The sequence below is a fragment of the Portunus trituberculatus genome, chromosome 14 (genome assembly GCF_017591435.1).
Source record: "Portunus trituberculatus isolate SZX2019 chromosome 14, ASM1759143v1, whole genome shotgun sequence".
NCBI lineage: Eukaryota > Metazoa > Arthropoda > Malacostraca > Decapoda > Portunidae > Portunus > Portunus trituberculatus.
In genome coordinates this window covers 7551684-7572729 of record NC_059268.1, presented here as the reverse complement: position 1 = coordinate 7572729, position 21046 = coordinate 7551684, and the positions used below count along the sequence as shown (strand labels likewise).

The window sequence follows — 21046 nt, the reverse complement described above, 5'->3', positions numbered from 1 at the left end:
CTCGTCAACGTTCCTCTTGCCGAAGCGGAGCCTGAGGGTTGGCATGGACCTCTGAGACACCTGCCAGCCCATGTCCCGCTTGCCGAACCGTAGTCTCATGGAGGGAGGGGCGCGGCGTTCCACCTCGTGCACCGCCAGCAAGTCGTACATGTCATTCAGAGCTGCAAGAAATACGATGGGTTGTAGTAGTAGTAGTAGTAATAGTAGTGGTGGTGGTGGTGGTGGTGGTGGTGGTGGTGGTGGTAGTTATAGTAGTAGTAAAATTAGTAGCTTACTGACCAAGTTACAAATACAAATTCAAGTAAATGCAGAAAAAAGTCTTACATCCGTTTATATTTACTCACAAACACACACACACACACACACACACACACACACACACACACACACACACACACACACACACACACACACACACACACACGACTTCTAACAGTAGACAAGAGGAACAAAATTAGGCAAAAGCACATTTTAAACACACGCCACCTTAGCTAATTTCGCTCACAGCTAACTCTCGGAAACTTCATTATCAAACACACTAATTTAATCCCTCCCTGTATACCATTACCATTATCTACTACGGAGAGTTGAAGCTGGCTCCTCTCCTCTCTTTCCCCTCCAACGAGCCCTTGCGGGAATGAAGGTGGAGAAAAAGTCGAGGGAAGAGAAAGAAAGAGAAGAAGTGCACGGTGATAATGCCCTTAGTTCATTATCTCGGGTGAATTAAAGGCGAGTGAAGGACGTTGAGGAAGACAAAAGGAAAGCTTAATTATCAAACCGGTAATTTAGGACATTCAATTATGCCTTTTGAATTCGCCCAAGGAGAGAGAGAGAGAGAGAGAGAGAGAGAGAGAGAGAGAGAGAGAGAGAGAGAGAGAGAGAGAGAGAGAGAGAGAGAGAGAGAGAGAGAGAGAGAGAGAGAGAGAGAGAGAGAGAGAGAGAGAGAGAGAGAGAGAGAGAGAGAGAGAGAGAGATACACAGGGCTTAATTACACACACACTTCACAAGCCAGAAGACCGGGGTTCGATTCCCCGGCCGGGTGGAGATATTTGGGTGTGTCTCCTTTCACGTGTAGCCCCTGTTCACCTAGCAGTGAGTAGGTACGGGTGTAAATCGAGGAGTTGTGACCTTGTTGTCCCGGTGTGTGGTGTGTGCCTGGTCTCAGGCCTATCCGAAGATCGGAAACAATGAGCTCTGAGCTCGTTCCGTAGGGTAACGTCTGGCTGTCTCGTCAGAGACTGCAGCAGATCAAACAGTGAATTACACACACACACACCGCGTAGTGTAGTGGTTAGCACGCTCGACTCACAATCGAGAGGGATGGGTTCGAGTCCCGGTAATCGGCGAGGCAAATGGGCAAACCTCTTAATGTGTGGCCCCTGTTCACTTAGCAGCAAATAGGTACGGGATGTAACTCGAGGGGTTGTGGCCTCGCTTTCCCGGTGTGTGGAGTGTGTTGTGGTCTCAGTCCTACCCAAAGATCGGTCTATGAGCTCCGAGCTCGCTCCATAATGGGGAAGACTGGCTGGGTGACCAGCAGACGACCGTGGTGAATTACACACACACACACACACACACACACACACACACACACACACACACACACACCGCGTAGTAGTGATTTGCACGCTCGACTCACAATCGAAAGGGTCCGGGTTCAAGTCCCGGAAAGCGGCGAGGCAAATGGGCAAGCCTCTTAATGTGTAGCCCCTGTTCATCTAGCGTACTAGCAGTAAATAGGTACGGGATGTAACTCGAGGGGTTGTGGCCTCGCTTTCCCGGTGTGTGGAGTGTGTTGTGGTCTCAGTCCTACCCGAAGATCGGTCTATGAGCTTTGAGATCGCTCCGTAATGGGAAAGACTGGCTGGGTGACCATTAGGAGACCGTGGTGAATTACACACACACACACACACACACACACACACACACACACACACACACACACACACACACACACAATGCACCCCCCCCCCCTGTACATTTTCAGTGTAATTTTTGTTACATTGTCAAATAAATAAACCGTATATTATTATTATTATTATTATTATTATTACACACACACACACACACACACACACACACACACACACACACACACACACACACACACACACAAGCGAGCAAGCAAGCAACGTTATGTATTTAGACGATCAAACGGCCTTTCCTAATGCGTTTAGTTACTACAGTATACCAACAAAGGCCAAAGACAGAGTCCTGGATCTTGAGATAGACGAGACAAAGTTTATCTACGTATATAGATGTATATGAAAGCACACTGGCAGAGAAGGAGGAGGAGGAGGAGGAGGAAAAAGTCATATGTAAGCTAATAATACTCTCACTACAATTTTGAAGTATCTTATTTGAATCATTAATACTCTGGGTCACATTTTCTTTTGTTCTAGTCACATGTAAATACTTCACTGCCTAGATATTTCGAAATTATTCTTTTTTATGCCTTTTTCTTTTCTTGCAGAGGCTTATAAAGACATCTAACATTCCTTTTACTGTTGTGATTAGCTCCATGACGCTGAGAAACGATAAGTACGTACATTGTTTTGAAAATTTTACCAAGGTGTAACATAGTGCTGACACACACACACACACACACACACACACACACACACACACACACACACACACACACACACACACACACACATACACACACAATTTCTCTCTCTCTCTCTCTCTCTCTCTCTCTCTCTCTCTCTCTCTCTCTCTCTCTCTCTCTCTCTCTCTGTAACAAATTCATGATATACAAAATACTGCTTAAAAAGCCTTGGCCTTAAATGGGCTGCAGCTTCTCTTGTATTAACACTTTTTCACAATGTATTTTATAAGGCATAATAAAATGTTTCAAATGTCTCTCTCTCTCTCTCTCTCTCTCTCTCTCTCTCTCTCTCTCTCTCTCTCTCTCTCTCTCTCTCTATTCATTAATTAAGAGTTCTCGATATGACTTCCATTTTCTCCCTTCATTCCCTTCATGTCGTGTCACAGATGCCGCTCCCTCGCAATCTCGTGCTGGTCTGTGCCAAGCGGGTTATAACGTGGAGTTTGGCGGCCATACAATCAATTATATGAATACTGCACACTAATCTTATTATCTGACGTTCCCCTTCTCTTTCCACCTCCCTCTCCGTGTCTCTCTCATGGATACACACTATTCTTGCTGTTTTTCCGCTATTTTCTCAACGAATGTGCGCCTCTATACGCATGGATACGTTCGGTGCATCTCCCTAGTCTTTTTCTCTATACATTCTACCCTCACACCAGCTCCAATCCTGCCTGCCTCCCTTGCACGGCCCATCTCTCCACCCCACTCCTCCTACCGTCGCTCGCAGCCTCCGCACTCCGCCTCCCTGCTTCCCTTCGTGCACTAGACACATCTCATCAAAAATGCCATCATAAACACTACACTGTTACTAAACGCCTAAAAAATAGTTGAATGTAGAAAAAATAAGCTGTCACATTTTCGTTTATTCAATTTTTTCTTGATCCTAATTAAGTTTTCGTGTTATCATTATCACAATATTGTTTTAAGAGTTTCATTAATTGTGTGAGAAAAGCAATTATTAACCTGTCACGTTTTCTTGATACATTTTTTTTTTTTGTATATTTATTTATTCATTTCTGTGGGTGAGGAGAGATGGGTTGTTATTTTTTCGTTGGTCTTTAAAATTATATCAGATAAAAAAATAATAAAAAAACTCATTTCCAAGCTTAAAAAGGAAGAAAAAAAAAGGGTTAATGATCATGGTCCAATCATCCTGTATAAAACGCTTAATTAAATATACGAAAATACGTAAATATATATATGCATAAATAAACAAACTGTATAAACACATTTCTAACATCTGACACAGTAATTCATATCAGCAAGGTGTGTGTGTGTGTGTGTGTGTGTGTGTGTGTGTGTGTGTGTGTGTGTGTGTGTGTGTGTGTGTGTGTGTGTGTGTGTGTGTGTGTGTGTGTGTGTGTGTGTGTGTGTGTGTGCACGAGTTACTTTAAACAGAAAGTACATAATACCAGCACACGTTTCCGTTCAGCACTGACGGAGGAGGAGGATAAGGAGGAGGAGGAGAGGCATTTGGTTCTGGATCAGATCGTAATAACTCTGTCAGGGTAAACTATATAGAAACTCATATTCCAAACTCATAAGAATGGGAGTAAAAAATGTGATGAATGTATTTATATTCACAAGGCGTAAATGAACCATAGGGGATGAGAGAGAGAGAGAGAGAGAGAGAGAGAGAGAGAGAGAGAGAGAGAGAGAGAGAGAGAGAGAGACGCTAAGAAAAAAAAAATCAAAATAAAATGAAAAAAAAAAGATACTCCACAAAGCACCTTAGCTAAAACAACGAAAAATTAGAAAAAGAAGTAGGACTGAAACGCCTAACACCCTTCCCTGCCTCTCACCGACCCCCAGGAAGCGCCACTAATCACACGGTGTATATAAACATTTCGAGTCGATCCTTCGCGGTGGATTCATTCCCTCTATTGAGAAGCCTTTGACGGGCAGGCTTGAATTCCTCCCGACCCTGACGAGATGAGATTAACGGGTGAATGCCTCCGCCTCAACGCACGTAATGATGCTGTCGTTTGATTCCGCTCCTGCAAAGTGTAATTACTGCTGGTTGTGCACGTAAATTGAGTTACTACTTTCCGCGGACACTTACGTATATACTAGCGTAGTGAGAGAGAGGGTAGTGGCAGCTGGAGACTGGTGAGGAGGTTGGTTAATATCACCTAAAAAAATAATAGTAAAAACACATTTCTAAGGTTAAAAGAAGGAAAAATGAGAGGAATAATGATCACAGCCAATCCACCATTAATCCCTTCAGTGCTATGACGCGTTTTAATGTTCATTCTGCTTAATATCTGGGGCTTTTACACAGCTTCAGAAACTTATGTGGGGGGATTAAAATAGTGAAGACTCTAGCTATTAATCTTCTGACCTTCATAGACCCTTCCTAATGTCAATAAAAATAAATAAATAAAATCAACATACCTAAAACTCAAGGTAAAAATGCGTTCCAGTAGTGAAGGGGTTAAATAATCAGGTGGGTAAATAGACTCATACATTGGTAAACTAAAAAGAAGAGCTAGTCAATGTCGAAGAAAATGATTGGTAGTCGCGATTTACTAAGGGGGAATTTAAGGTGTGTTATTAGCGATCAAAATGTGGTACTACTGGAATGCCTAAGTGATGTTCCCTTAGAGGTGTGAAGTGCTTGTCTTTTCACTCCATGGGCTTGGCTTCCTTCACCCAAGCTCCCGGTGACGAAATAGCAAATGTCAATGATGAAATAACACATCAATATTTCCACTCTCTCTCTCTCTCTCTCTCTCTCTCTCTCTCTCTCTCTCTCTCTCTCTCTCTCTCTCTCTCTCTCTCTCTCTCTCTCTCTTCCCCCCCCCCCCCACCTGTCTTCTGTCTTCCCGTTCGGCCTGTTTGTTTGTCTATCAGTTTTCAGTAAAATTCTAGACATTGGAATAATCTTGTTCAGTGTGTTCAGGAAAATTTATCATCTTTTTTTGTTTAATAAATCCGGACTACATTTTTATCATACATATATTTCCTGTAATTATTGTTATAAGATCAGCATATTATCATTTTTCTTTCGTCGTGGAATAGAGTTAGTCTCTTGCCAGGCATCCCTTGTCGTAGAGAAACTTCTGTTACATTTAGACTGGGTGTCCCTGTGTCCCACTGTTCCTGCGGCTCTGTAGCTCTGTGCTGAGGTCACTGCTTAAACAACGCCAGTTCGAATCTAGCTTCTGGAAGTTTCTAAGTGGGGGAGGATGCCTAACTCCAGCCGGCGCTTTATGGTGCAGCGAGATAACTCAATAAATTCCCGACGATGCAATTGTTTATGTGTTGGCCATCGCCTCCGCCGAACCGCGCGACACGAGGCTGCAGGAAACTTAAATCACACAATTCTCAAAGAGCTGGGGAATGAGAGAGGAATGCGTGCACCCGTCCATGCCTCACTCACAAGTGCTCCTGACGCTCCTGTGATTGCTCCAAGGGTATCGAGTCACCGCCAAAACCATACAAACTTTACCACTTTTTACGAGGCAGCAATGAAGCGGGATACTTATCTATTTATCAATTCGTATATTTCTATTTATATCCTTTTTACGTAAGACGGACACTGACTAAGGGCAACAAAAAGAGGTGCCAGGGTCAAAATAAACGTCAAAAGTGTCACCCAGATTAGAAAAGACAACAATGGCATGGTACTCACTGTCGTAGTCTGCTGGGGCGGCGGTGGTGAGTTGGCACAGCAGGAGGCAGCAGCACACCAGGGCCACCCAGCACTTGACGCCGTTCACACCCATCGCCTGCAACACAAGAGACACATTGAATCACTCACACAGACAGACAGACAGACAGACAGACAGACTACTTCAGTGACAAGTATCCGTTTTCAGTCATAGAAAATTACGCTACATAACTTATAATACTTGTAAACACACACACACACACACACACACACACACACACACACACACACACACACACACACACACACACACACACACACACACACACACACACACACACACACACACACACGTTACTAATTACCTGATTAAACACGACTTCCCTTTATACAGGTAACTACTTCCGCGGGGCTTGTGATGGCCACCTCCTCTGTTTTAATTAACATTCAGGTGGGCCATTCAGGAAGGGAGGCTTTCATAATTGCACACAAAATAACAGGGGCCTCGAATGAGCTACGAAGGATCTATTGGCCCACTAACTGTCCCGGTGTGTAATTCTATCTGAGGGTTAGTAAGGAGTGTGTGTGTAGTGCAGGGCCAAGGCGACCAATCTCTCTCTCTCTCTCTCTCTCTCTCTCTCTAGTAAGTAGTGTGTGTAGTGCAGGGCCAAGGCGACCAATTGGCTGGCGCTCTCTCTCTCTCTCTTTTATGGCACACGGCCCAGATTTGAGTTGAGAGAGAGAGAGAGAGAGAGAGAGAGAGAGAGAGAGAGAGAGAGAGAGAGAGAGAGAGAGAGAGAGAGAGAGAGACTTAACTTCAAAACAGAGTAATCCTTTTAAAACACTATAAAAGATAAACAGTTGTTCTCTACTTCACATAGTACAATCCTATCATATTCGTATTTCGTGCCTCCTTCCTGACACACCCATGTATTTGTACCTTGCCCTGTCCCACCTCTTTTTTTTTTTTTTTTGTACTTCCCAGAACTTTCTTTAATAAACTTTAAACTTTAATTTAACCCTTTCAGTACCAAGACGCATTTCCATATTCATTCAAATTACTATTTGGCGATTTTATACGGCTTCAAAAACTTGAATTGGGAATAAAATAGTGCAGACTCTGGCCATTAATCTTCTGACTTCTATAAAGCCTAACTAATGTGAATAAAAATCACCTAATTACACCCAAAACTCGTAATAAATATGCGTCCCAGTATTGAAAAGCTTAAGCCTGACAACAGATCGCCATTACCTTCGATGACGGAGAACACTGAATGACTTACCACTCACAACTAGGTCACATTGGATCAGCTAAGGTTGTGAGAGCCAAACCTTTCCTGCTTAGAATTATTGCAGTGAGTGAGGAACGAACTGGCAACACTTAGACCCAAAGAGACCAGACCCAAGGATGAAATATTGCCTAATGGTTCAGGAATTTAGTGCAGCAGGGGTTACGCTGAAGTGTGCTTGAAATGTTCGTTAGTAGCACCCCGGCGTGAATTAATGGCTGTGGATTTACTGACGGGGTTTCATATGCGCTGAGATTGAAGTTGCCTTTTGCTTCACTCCAATAACTGTGGCATGGTATAAAGCTTTCATCTGGAGGCTAGAAATAACAATGACAACAATAACAACAATGTCAAAAAAGTACAGCAAAATGAAAATATACAACGTTCTTGTTAGTTCAGTGCCAAATTAATACGGAGCTTTGAAATATTAAATAAATTTATGGATGGAGGTATTTGTTGCATGTAAGTAGGTTTGTTTTATACAGCGACTGCCACGTGTGGGTTTAAAGCCTTCTTGAAACCCTGCTGTATTTAAATAGATTCTTGGACCTTACGGTTTCCTTTAAGTAGTTTCTTGCAGCTTCCTTTAATTGACTTCTTGCGGTTTTCCTTTAATGGATTCTTTCGACCTTCCTTAACTGGCTTTTTGCAGCTTTCCTCACATGGTTTCTTGCAACTTTCCTTAAATGGCTTTTTGCAACTTTCTTCAAATGATTTCTTGCAGCTTCTCTTTAACTGGCTTCTTATAGCTTTCCTTAAATGGCCTCTTGCAGCTTTCCTTAAATAGCTTCTTGCTGCTTTTAATAAACATTTCACAACTTTTGGCTTGTTGCAGCTTTCCTTATGTTCTCATGTTCTAAACTCCCTGATACACCAGCCCATATCTCTCCTCAGCACCTCACACAGTAACATTCCTTCTGGCGCCGTAGCAACTCCACCAGGCCTTGAACTCCCACCGTCACTTTCATTCTTTTCCCGATCCCGAACTCCAATAGGTGTCACTTGACACCGATAACTCCATCAATGCTTTCAGTATCCAAATTTTCCTCAGCCTTCGCCTCCTTCAGCCTCCCCTCGCCTCAGTGTAATGTGATACGGATACGTGCTCGGATCGCCTCACTCTTACTCTTGATCTTGATCTTGGATATGACGCGACTCGAGGGTAAGTACCGAAGCCCATCAGAATAGTGGATTTTTTCTTTTCTTTTTATGTCCTGGCCTATAGCGCCTGTAGGTAACTTAAAGAGTATTGCAAGCGCTATTAAGCTTCCGCCCATTAATGGCACAGGCAATTTTATTTATAGTGGTACCCATAATAGGGCCCATATCATCACCCAAGCGCATTTTTAGTGTAACCACCTAGAACCTGGGTATTATGGTGACATGTAGGTAAATTTAAACCACTCGACAAATGGCAAAGTTTCAAGGCGATACTTGGTGGGATTCGAACCTACGCATGGACGTCTGCCCGATCCCACGCTCACCACCTTATCCACTAGGCCACCCACTTTTCGATGGGTGAGTGAACTGAATTTCATGGTTTCGAACACAAAATTGCTGACATCTACAGGGAGCCGCGTTTTATTTCTTTATTTGTTTAACTCTTTATTCATTTATTGGCCCAAAAGAGCAGTGGAGATTCAAACGCAATTGTAGTAAATGGTTAAAAATAGTAGTAAGTGAATGAAACAAAGATAGATAAATGAAAAAATGTCTGCCTTTCTTCTCTCTCATCCTTCCTTCCCCCTTTCCTTCTGTCTCCTTTCCTCTCCTTCTCTCTCTCTCTCTCTCTCTCTCTCTCTCTCTCTCTCTCTCTCTCTCTCTCTCTCTCTCCATCCTTCCTTTTGTCTCCTGTTCTCCTCCATCCTTTCATTCTCTGTTTCCCTTTTATCTTTTTTTTTCTCTCTCATCCTTCTTTTCTTCCGACTCCAGCCTTCTCCTCTTTCTCTATTTTTTTTTTCTCTCTCTCCATTCTTCCGACTTCTCTTTGCCTTCTCCTCCTCTCCCTTTCCCCTCCCTTCCCTACATCCTGCTCTGGCCTTCAGTACCACATGACGTATTCTCGGTAATATCCCACGATGTCCTTCCTTTAATCACTCTATTCCAGCGCTACTAATTTCGTGCCCCATGATGGATCGCCGCGGTGACTGCCACGCCGCATTACCGGACCACCTCGCCGCTCTGACTGGCCTGATGAATGTGCTGATGCTAAAAAAAAATGAAAAAATGAAATGAAAAAATACAAGTATCTTTTGTAATGAATGAAAGAATGAATGGATGGATGACTGGTTGGGTGAATGAATAAATGATCCAAGTGAAGTATTAATGCTAGAGAAAATAAATAAATGAATAGGTAGATGAATGAATGGGAAACACCTTCGAAAATTCGTTTTGAAAATATGGGCCACAGATTTTTCTCACTGTAAACACTCAGTACGTTCCTTCCCTTCCACCCAGATCCTATTATGGGCAGACTGGCAGGTAAGTCATGCCCCCTCAGGTAAACAAGACCAGACCGCAGGTAAAAATAGAGACAAAGCCCCGCCCTCCCAACCCCAGAAAAAAAAAAAACATTCCACAACTTATGTATATTTCTTTTCATACTTTCTTTTAGAGTTTTTACCTTTTCTCTGAACTCGCGTCTGTTCTTCCCTGTCACCGCCACACTCTCGAGAATCAATAGTGGCAAAAAATTCTATAGTAAAAGATGAGAGAGTGAGAGAGAGAGAGAGAAGAAAGATATGTTTTCCCGTATCGTTAATGTTCTTTTCTTATCTTCTTTCTGTTCTTCGTAAGCCTGTATCAGTTTCCATTTTTCTTCTACTTACCCACACGCACTCACGCCATCACCTTCACGATCACCTTCACCACTGTCAAGTCCAGTAATGAATGCTCTCATGAACCTCAGTGAAAGAATCATGATTTTTGTTACTGCACCGTCTTCTTTCTATCTTTCTTCTTTTCTTTTTCTTTTTTTTCTTTTTTTTTCGATTCCTACATCACTTAACTTCCCTCGTCCTTATCATATCAACATTTGTATCTCTTATAATTTCCATGTGGTAGTCATAAAGTTATAAGAATAGTAATAAAAATGTTTTCAGTTTTCATATATCTTGAGCTGGTGTTTGCTTTTTATATTCAGTCATCTCTCTCTCTCTCTCTCTCTCTCTCTCTCTCTCTCTCTCTCTCTCTCTCTCTCTCTCTCTCATCTTTCCCTAACACTCGCGTCTCTTCCTATTCTCACATTCGTCAGTAATGAGCGAACATTCGTAACTCACAAGGATGATAATGAAAAAGAGTACACGTCTTTACAAACACGCACCTGGAGTCTATATCTATACCTGGTCTTTTAACTGAATCCTCGTCTCGCCTTCCTTGACACTCCCGCCTCTCACCATTGTCACAGGAATCAATGGCAGCCTCGATTCCAATGAGAATAATGCTAAAAAATACACTTTTACAATTCATTACGTTGTGTTAGCGCCTTTTATCCTTTCCCACCTCCACACGCATACCTACACACACACACACACACACACACACACACACACACACACACACACACACACACACATATCCATTATCACACCTTGCAACACTATGCTAACCAATGACGTCAACATCACAATTCGGCAGCATCTCGGATAATTCTTTAGACCTCACCACAAAGTCAGTCCGCCCGGCGCTTCCTCTAATGAGTGATCGATGCACGCGGGCACCTGGCTTGCTGCGACGACCCTGCCTGCACAAAACACATCGGTAACCAATATCTGTGGGAACACGCTGGTTATGGAGAAGGAGGATGAGGAGGAGGAGGAGGAGGAGGAGGAGGAGGAGGAGGAGGAGGAGGAGGAGGAGGAGGAGGAGGAGGAGGAGGAGGAGGAGGAGGAGGAAGACAAAGACGAGGACTATAACGATGGCAAGGAGAAAGGCAAAAATGAGATAAGAAAGAGGAAGAACCCAAGAACATACATGAGTTTGACACTTCAACACACACACACACACACACACACACACACACACACACACACACACACACACACACACACACACACACACACACACACACACACTCATTACATTCTTGGTCAAATTCAGATACGAGATCATTATTTCCTTCACGAGAATGATCTATAACCAAGTAATAATAATAATGATAATAATAATAATAATAATAATAATAATAATAATAATAATAATAATAATAATAATAATAATAGTCTTCGATGTTTTCACGTCTTCACAATGGATCCAATGAGCACTAAAGCGTGAGGGGAAACTTAATATTTACTCAATTTATCTTTCACATTAACTAAAACACAATCAAATCGGCAAATCCCACTACACTATCTCTCTCTCTCTCTCTCTCTCTCTCTCTCTCTCTCTCTCTCTCTCTCTCTCTTTCCTAGTACGTACACAAGTCACGGGCAAGGTGAGGTATCTGGGAGAGGTGAGGATATAATAATGAACCTGTCGCCTCCAGCATCACTCAAGACTCTTAGGGAAGGAGCAGCTGAGGCCTCGTAGAGTAAACTGCATTGTGGGGTGAACTGGATCGCTGCACAACGGCTTCTCAATAGCACCACTGCATCTCCTTAAGCCATCTGTCCTTCCTGCATCCCTTTACATGTTGGTGTGTTGTTGGTATTTTGTTTTTGTTCGTCCATGGTAAATATTTTCTTCTTTTCTTTATTAATGTAAGAGGGACACTGACCTAAAGCAACATAAGGGAAGAGGAAAAGTGTAAAAAAAAAAGAAAGAAAAAGGCCTACTGAAGGTGCCAGTCTTCAAAGAGAAAGTCAAAAGGATTATGCAAAACTGAAGGATAATTTCTTGGTTGTCTGTCCGAGAGATTGCTTTGTTACCTACTTAGTGTAATCTGCTATCGGATTTCTCTTGAGGTCTTTTCAACAAGAGGGGGAGACTGAATGAAGGGCAACCACAGCTTCTGTAAGAGCAGCAGTAACGGCGTAAGCTAAACATTCCCATTTCACGTTGTCTTAAGTGAGTGAAAAAAACAAAAGCAAAGGAAAACTAGCGCTATAAACAAACATAGAATTACTTGAATTTAAACAGAATCGTGTTGACAATACAGATAAATGACAACCGATAATTTATCCCTTATATTCAATTATTTTAAAAATGAAAGAAAAGCATAAGTTTTTTTTTCTAAATGCAGGAGATTGGCAAGAAATTTTAAAATACATGAAAAAAAAAGAAATTCTGCTCCTCTGTCACTCCCTCAAAAGCTGCCAAACAGTTTCCAAAAGTCATCAAAAACAGATTGTTAGTCGCTAGGAAAAAAAAAAGCAAGAAAAAGCAATAGGCAATTTAGTCCATGAAGCGACTCGTTACTACTAGGCAGGAAAAAAAAAGATGAAAAAAGCCAATTTAAGTAAAAAAAAAAAAATAGCAAAGAGAAGAGTAAAAGACGAAAACTAATCCGGTGCTTTCTTTTTTTTTTCTTTTTTTTGCTTTTCTGTATCATGAAAAGCAGACAGATCAAGGACTACAAAAGCAAATTTAGGATAGGTAAAACACACACACACACACACACACACACACACACACACACACACACACACACACACACACACACACACACACACACAGCTAATTAGAACATAGTAAAAACCTAATCAGTAGAAGAATATCTGGTGTCTATAGCCGCTGGTAAGTTGAGAAAGGCAAGGTCAAGAGAAGGAGGAGGAGGAGGAGGAGGAGGAGGAGGAGGAGGAGGAGGAGGAGACGATATGTTCAACTTAAGATAGCGAATGTTGCAAAAGTAGATAAGGTAAAGTTTTGTAAGTTATCACGTGGAGTTACTGTTGCTTATTTTCTTTTATTTGTTTGTACCATTGTGTTCTTTTGTATTTTTCTCTTCCTTGTGTCATTTTGTTTCTCTTGTTTGATGTTTGTTGTTGTTGTTGTTTTTAAAGGTGACAGTCGTTGTGACTCTTCTTTTGGGACCTGTGCACTGACGATGATGCTGATAAAGACAACGGTGATAACAATAATGATAATAATAATGATAATAATAATAATAATAATAATAATAATAATAATAATAATAATAATAACAATAACAATGAGAAGAAGAACAAGAACAAGAAGAACAAGAGCAAGAACAAGAACGAAACAAGAACAACAAGAAAACAACGAGAATTTAAACTAGTTTCCCTCAAGTAAAAAAAAAAAAAAAAAAAGAGCCGAACAGACATTTATAAGTAAAAAAACAGTGTCACTTCTAAGGCCACCCAGCTCCTGCATTGTGAACGCCACCACGCCGAGAGAAAGGCGAGGCGCGCACAGTACTAACATCCAATAACTAAAAGGTATCATCTCTTCTCTTATTTTTTTCAGTTGACATAAGTAAGCAGCGACGAGGACGCGCATGTTTGGTTGTGAGAGGGGTGGATGAGGAAACTGATGAGGCCATTCTCCACTAAAATAAAGAACGGATCAGCTGTTTCAACTTTTCCACCGCTACAATGGCCAAGAAATATTTTTCGTGGTGCGGGATCCCCTCAGTTTTATTGATGGGTAATTGTTGTTGACTCAGGCAAGGCGCGTTAGTGAGAATCCAGTCAATACTTATGTAACAGGCAAACAATACGTAACTAAGGGGATACTGAACGCTGTTGCAGGTAATGCGTGGCACTATTACCTGCATGAATAATTATGTAATGAGTGCTCTTTGGTCTTACTTCGTTCAGGCAACTATACATGTAAATATATACTTCCTTCAGAATTGAGGCAGTATATCTTCGAGAACCTGGCCTTCCCAAGCGACTGCCTCCCTCCCAACCACTTCCCCCACTCTTCCTACACAAAAAATCTCTTGTCCTTGTTTCGAAATAGAAAAGATAAAATTTTATACGGTATAATAAATTCACATTAGAATACTGTGCGAGTATTTATATATTCGTATTAGGAAATAGTCTCAAACGGTTAGCACTCATACGTGCTACACTCACAACTATACAACTATACAAGACTATGCAAGACTACAGGAAAGGTGACTTCTGCAGCTTTCCATCTCTTGGCCATAGTTTCACACCATATACTGCAATGTTATTGCAACTATATCGATACAACATGGACATTTGAAAAAAAAAGTGTTTTGAAAAAGAAGTGTTTTGTGATGACCAAACTGTTACTTGAGAGAGAGAGAGAGAGAGAGAGAGAGAGAGAGAGAGAGAGAGAGAGAGAGAGAGAGAGAAAGTGTGTGTGTGTGTGTGTGTGTGTGTGTGTGTGTGTGTGTGTGTGTGTGTGTGTGTGTGTGTGTGTGTAGCGTATCGAAGACCCGCCTGATCCAGTGAAGTGAACTCTAACTAATGTTTCCCCGAAGATCAACACGAGTCATTCATCTAATTACAAGACGCTTCCAGTGAGATGTCGTATACCACACGCTTGTCGTCCTCCCCCTCCCTATTGCTTGCCGCTCCCCCTCCCACCTGCTGCCCCCGTCTTCCCCAGTAGCAGCTCACACGTCTTACACATCCATTACCGTCACTGTACTCAGCTGGCAATTGTTTCCACTGCACCATTACAAAAAGAAAAAAAAACTATTATCTTTTAGCAGGAATGGAGAATTGTTTTTAATTTTAATCTTCTCTCAAACATGACTCATCAGTATTTCGTTTTCTTCCTTCCCTCTTCACTAGTAAGGTATCTTTTCTATAGTCTTCTTTTCTCTTTTCATATGTCGCCACACTGAGTTGAGAGATGGTTCGTTTTTTTAGTTCATTTTCCTTTACTCTCTGTCTGAGTAGCGTGCACCGGGTTTCATTTTCTTCGACCCTCCTCTCCTTTTCTATATTTACTTATTTATTATCTATTACTTTATTTCTAAGGATGTTTCATAATTTGTGCATTTGTTAGATTTTTATTTTACTCATTTCATTTTAGGTGTCTCAGAGAAACGTACAGGTGAGTTTATTTGTTATATTCTCTTTTTCGTCGCTCCTTTCGCTGTGAGGTGAGGCAAAGGAAAGACGCCTTGGGTCACGGTCACTCGCCCCGTGTTCCTGCCGGCCATCACCTTTACTTTTCGCCTCCCGCCTCTCATTTTCCCAGACACTGCCTCACTCGCATCATTTTCCAATACTTCCGTGGTTACCTCATGACATTCCTCTGAGGAGGCCACGTCCGTTCTGCGCCAGATGAAGGCCAGCACGTCCAGGTCTCCGTGTCAGCATTGCCTAGACTTGTCGCACCCCAAGGGACACGCCTCCGGGAATCAGTAGGACTATCACTTGCATCTCCCCCGCCGCCGCCTCGGGTACATCACCGGCTGACAGCTCTTCATCAAGTGTAGCGTCAACCACGTGACCAACCTATGAAATTTAACGGACAGCCGTGGAATTATAGGAGGCGGGAGTAAGGCAAGGCCCGGCACGTCTTAATGACCCGTCACTCTGCCGACACCAGGCCCGCGCCGTATACCGCATTCATTCCACGCGGTGCAAATTACGTTCAGTGAGATAGCAAGTGACGGGTGATGTGCGACAGATAATGCCACAATCAGAGTGGGTCATCCTGAAAGTGTGAAGCTGTTACTGCACATGAATTGCAGGAGACATAATGTGCTGTAGACTAAGCTGACCTACAAGCCACGCCCACCCCTCTCCGCTCGTGGCGCAACACAGCAACTGATTGGTGCGCTCATATCGCTCTTTTTACTCCCGAATTGTTTATAGTTAAGATTCTTCGGTCACATTATCAATTAGTATTTCCTTAACCTGCAACACAACGCTTCCTTGCTTCATTACCTCACCTGCCTCTTCCTCTTTCGTCCCGTGTATTGCAGCGCCGCCGTCATCACTACTATACGTGTCTATGGTTCCAATGTAATACAAAACCTGCTATGACATCCCATAATTTCATTCACTCATCTCTGCCTGTCTATTCCAAGCCAGATCAGCCAAATCAGGTCACATCGCTACTTCTCCAGGAACGCTTGTTTGTTGCTCAGACTTTTGTAAGACATGACAAAGCAACACTGTTGATTTACAATTAGTCACGGAGTGAGTGAAGACAATGAGGCGGTGTCCAGGTGACTCGTTTGCACAGTGACTTATTAGGAAGTTAATTTGTGTCTACTGGATTCCTCGTAACTCCGCTCATTAAGTGGACAAAGAGAACACTTGTGCATTGTCTTTGTAATGCCAACAGTAAATCTACCACGGATTATGAAATTATATAGATTCAAATGTTTCTCTTTCTTCCCATCAGTCTTCATTTTACTTGGAAGTTAAGTAAGAGAACGTTTTCATATATCTTTTGACCGTATTTTTACGTATATGCATTTTTTTACGTCTTCAGAAGCCTGGCCTAGAGGAAAAACAAACATATACAACTTTTTCCATCGTCACAGGGCAGTCGACCCTCTCTCTCTCTCTCTCTCTCTCTCTCTCTCTCTCTCTCTCTCTCTCTCTCTCTCTCTCTCAGTAAGATAGTTTTTTACTCCTCGCTCTCCGAACAGTCCTTTGACGGGAGCCAGATGTGTCAGGGCACGAGGAGAGGCGGGGGAGGGGATGAAGGAAAAGGATGTTCGAGGCAGAGTGGGAGTAGGAGAGGAAAGGGTGAAGTTGTGAAGGTGTGAAGGGAGGATGAAACGGAGGGAATGAAGTAATGAAGGGAAAATAGAAAAAAAAAAAAACGGAAAGGGGTCGAATTGTCAGTCTGGTTCATCGTGTTTCTTGACGTACTTGTGAAAAAAAAAACATGAAAAAAAAGATAGATATATAGATAAATAGATAACTTTACAGTCTACTTGTTGCAGAAGACAGACAAATTGAAAGTTCTTTTTAGTTGGTTCCCATTACAATAAATCACTATAAAAAGGAAAAATATCACATCCTATCACATAAGAATCAAACTAAGACACAAAATCACAGACACACATGCTAGATATTCTGATGCCAACTTTCACAACCCCGTCCCTTCAAATCACGGAGTCGCTACAGTACTACAATAGTTATCACAGCTTAGAGCTCCTGAGCTATGAATATTATCAGATACTGTCTCTCGTAGTGGTGAAAGTGCAGCCATTCGCTTTCTGTGGCCAACCAAGCGGCGGTATCGAGGCACCAGTCACAGGGAGAGGGATTGGTGGGCCCGAAACCTCACCTTCTCTATGGCAAGGAATAGGAAGCCACACCGCCACCACACAGTCCAGGGACCAAGGCTTCACCGCCACGCTGTCAACGCCTCTCTGGAGGATCTACTCTCACACATCCTGTTGCAATGTGTGAGTGCAATGTGTAGTCTTTGTCATGGCAGCACACACACACACACACACACACACACACACACACACACACACACACACACACACACACACACACCGTATAGTCTAGTGGTTAGCACACACGACTCACAACTAAGAAGATTCGAATAGCGAGTCGGCAAGGCAAATGGGCGAGCCTCTTAATGAGTGTAACCCCTGTTCATCTAACAGCAAGAAGGTACGGGATGTAACTCAAGGGGTTAAGTCCTCGTTGTACCTGTGCGGTATAAACTCAATCCAACCTGAAGATCGGTCAGTAGGAGCTCTACGCTCTTTCCGCATGGGAAAGGCTGGCTGGTGACCAGTAGACGACCGAGGTGAATTACACACACACACACACACACACACACACACACACACACACACACACACACGGCCCGGTAGCTCAGTGGTTAGAACGCTGGTTTCACAAACCAGATGACCGGGGTTCGATTCCCCGGCCGGGTGGAGATATTTGGGTGTGTCTCCTTTCACGTGTAGCCCCTGTTCACCTAGCAGTGAGTAGGTACGGGATGTAAATCGAGGAGCTGTGACCTTGTGTCCCGGTGTGTGGTGTGTGCCTGGTCTCAGGCCTATCCGAAGATCGGAAACAATGAGCTCTGAGGTCGTTCCGTAGGGTAACGTCTGGCTGTCTCGTCAGAGACTGCAACAGATCAAACAGTGAATTACACACACACACACACACACACACACACACACACACACACACACATCCAATAATGCCCTGAATCTTCCTCACACGCTGGCATGCACGAACGAAGCAACAAGAAAATCTTTACGTATTTTCTGACACTAAGTGAATGGACAACAATCCTCTTAAATGGGAGTTGAATTTCTTTTTTTTCATTTTCCCCTCACACAGCCTTTTCCTGCATTTTTATTAAGTGGCGTTTATTGGCATAGGAATTGCAAGGACTGTCATCGCTGCGGGTGAAGACTGGCAGCACACGGAATGGATAAAGGAGATGGGGCAACTTCTCAAATGTCACGCCTATGTATCTTGAGTCTGTCGCTTAGTTTCAATAGCCTCTAGTGTGAAGATACTGCGGCTTTCCAAATACGTTTTCATGTTTCTGGGGCTAGTTTAACAAGGACCCTGCTTCATCAGTGTGAAAAAGGACCCAAGAGAATCTGACTAATTATTTCTGTTGCCTTTGAAAATACTGATGAGATCAATTTCATGTTCCCACCGATAGTTTAACAAGGATTATGCTTCATCAGTTGATAAAAACATACATGAGAACCAGAGTAATGTGGGCTTTGAAAATTCTGTGCTTTCTTTTCTCTACCCGTGTTCTGTTTCTCCAGCTTCCATTTGCTATCTATATAATTTCTATTTTTTGATTCGGAATTCTTTACTTTAATCTTCTCTCGTCTCTGAAAACTGGGCATTATTCTGTTGTATGTACACGTTTTCATTTATTCCCTACAAAAGGAAGACATTATTTAATGGATTGACGGTTATTTCACTCTCACAAATACTAGCTTTGTGTGTGTGTGTGTGTGTGTGTGTGTGTGTGTGTGTGTGTGTGTGTGTGTGTGTGTGTGTGTGTGTGTGTGTGTGTGTGTGTGTGTGTGTGTGTGTGTGTGTGTGTGTGTGTGTGTGTGTGTGTGTGGGTGTGTGTATGCGAAAGTATACGTCTCTCTCTATCTCTCTCTCTCTCTCTCTCTCTCTCTCTCTCTCTCTCTCTGTTTGAAAGATTGGTGGTGACGAAGAAAACAGCATAAGATAAGCAATAATATTTTTGCAGAGGGAAACTGATAAATATTCCTCCCACGTTAAGAGAGGCTCAGAAGTGTGTGTGTGTGTGTGTGTGTGTGTGTGTGTGTGTGTGTGTGTGTGTGTGTGTGTAAGCGGATAGGGATAGTGGGGTTTCGGAAATGTATCGGAGGCAAGGAAGAAATGAAGAAAGGATGAAAAAAAAGGAAAAAAGAAGGAAGGCAAAAAGGTATAAGCTTAAGGAAGAAAGGACTTATGGAGACGCAAGAATGAAAGAAGAGAGACTTGCGAGATAAAACAAAAAACATATAATACGAAACTTACACTTGATAAAATCTCTTAATTAAAGTCAACACATGAACAAAAATTTTAATCCCTGACTTTAAAATGGAGGAAAAATGAAAAGACTAAATTCTTATACAGTAACGCCTCTTGACTAACACGCCGGGCATCTATCGCACACCACTCCACAGGTGAAAGAAAATGGAAACCTATGAGCATCACTCCACAGAAGAAAGAAAATGGAAACGAACGAACAAGAAGTACACTTTCCCATCCCACCATTACGTGTGTCTCTGCTTATCTGTCACCTCTTTCTGTTTCTTCAGAGCGCTACCAACATCTTTCCTGCTTCTTCTTCATTTCCTCTTCCTTCTTCTATTCCTTTTGACCTAATTATATTGTACAGTCTTGTTCTTTCTCTACGTTACCTCTAGCTCTACCCGTTCCTCCTCCTCCCCCTCCTCCTTCTCCTCCTCCTCCTCCTCCTCCTCCTCCTGTTCCTCCTACTCCTCCTTCTTTTTCTCCTCCTCATCATCATCATTATCATCATACTCCATTTACCTATTCTATCTAATCCTCTCCAGTGACAATATAAGTAGAGTGACTTTCCAACATGGAGCAAGACCTATACCGTATGACTATGTATAAGATGTATATGTAGATTCCCAGAGTTCCTCCTCTTCAAATTACATGTTCTCTTCATAGCTCGGATTTTGTTTTCTAAGTCACTGGGATCATATTGAATTTGACATCACAGAGTCTGGTTAAAAGAAAAAAAAACTGTTTAATAAATGACGCCCCTCTCTGTTGCGTATTTTAATCTATCTGTTGCCTATTTTTGTGATAGAATGAAGTTGTTGCATCCTCAGAAAATGTGTCGTAATGTATCGCGTTTTCTACAATTTTGCCATATTTTTTTTTTTCGTCTCTTTACGTCTAAATGAAGAAAAAATACTGTTTGTTCTAGTCTTCCTTCAACTCCCTACTCTTTCATTTCCTCGGCTCCTCAGATATGGTATATGTCGTAATGTCTTGCGTTTATCTTGCTGTCACTCTTCGTATCTAAGTTTGAATGGAAAGAAAAACATAAAAACAATCTCGCCTCTTCCTCCGTCTGTTGTGGTCTTCCCTCTATTCACTACTCTTCTCCCTCCTCCTCCTCCTTTTTTTTCACTATCCTCACACCTCCTCTTTCTCTTCCTTCTCATTAGTATATCCCGCTCTTCCGTCTACA

At 42.4% G+C, this 21046-nt stretch overlaps 1 protein-coding gene across 1 annotated transcript in view; it reads right to left on the bottom strand.

Moving 5' to 3' along the window:
- LOC123503736 (short neuropeptide F-like) overlaps positions 1-21046 on the bottom strand; it is a 116763-nt gene that overhangs the window by 8753 nt on the left and 86964 nt on the right. The window contains exons 2-3 of the mRNA XM_045253727.1: positions 6249-6345; positions 1-161 (exon numbers count right to left, since the gene is read on the bottom strand). Of these exons, the coding sequence (XP_045109662.1) occupies positions 1-161; positions 6249-6342 (255 nt within the window). The 5' untranslated portion in view covers positions 6343-6345. The remainder of the gene's footprint in view (positions 162-6248; positions 6346-21046) is intronic.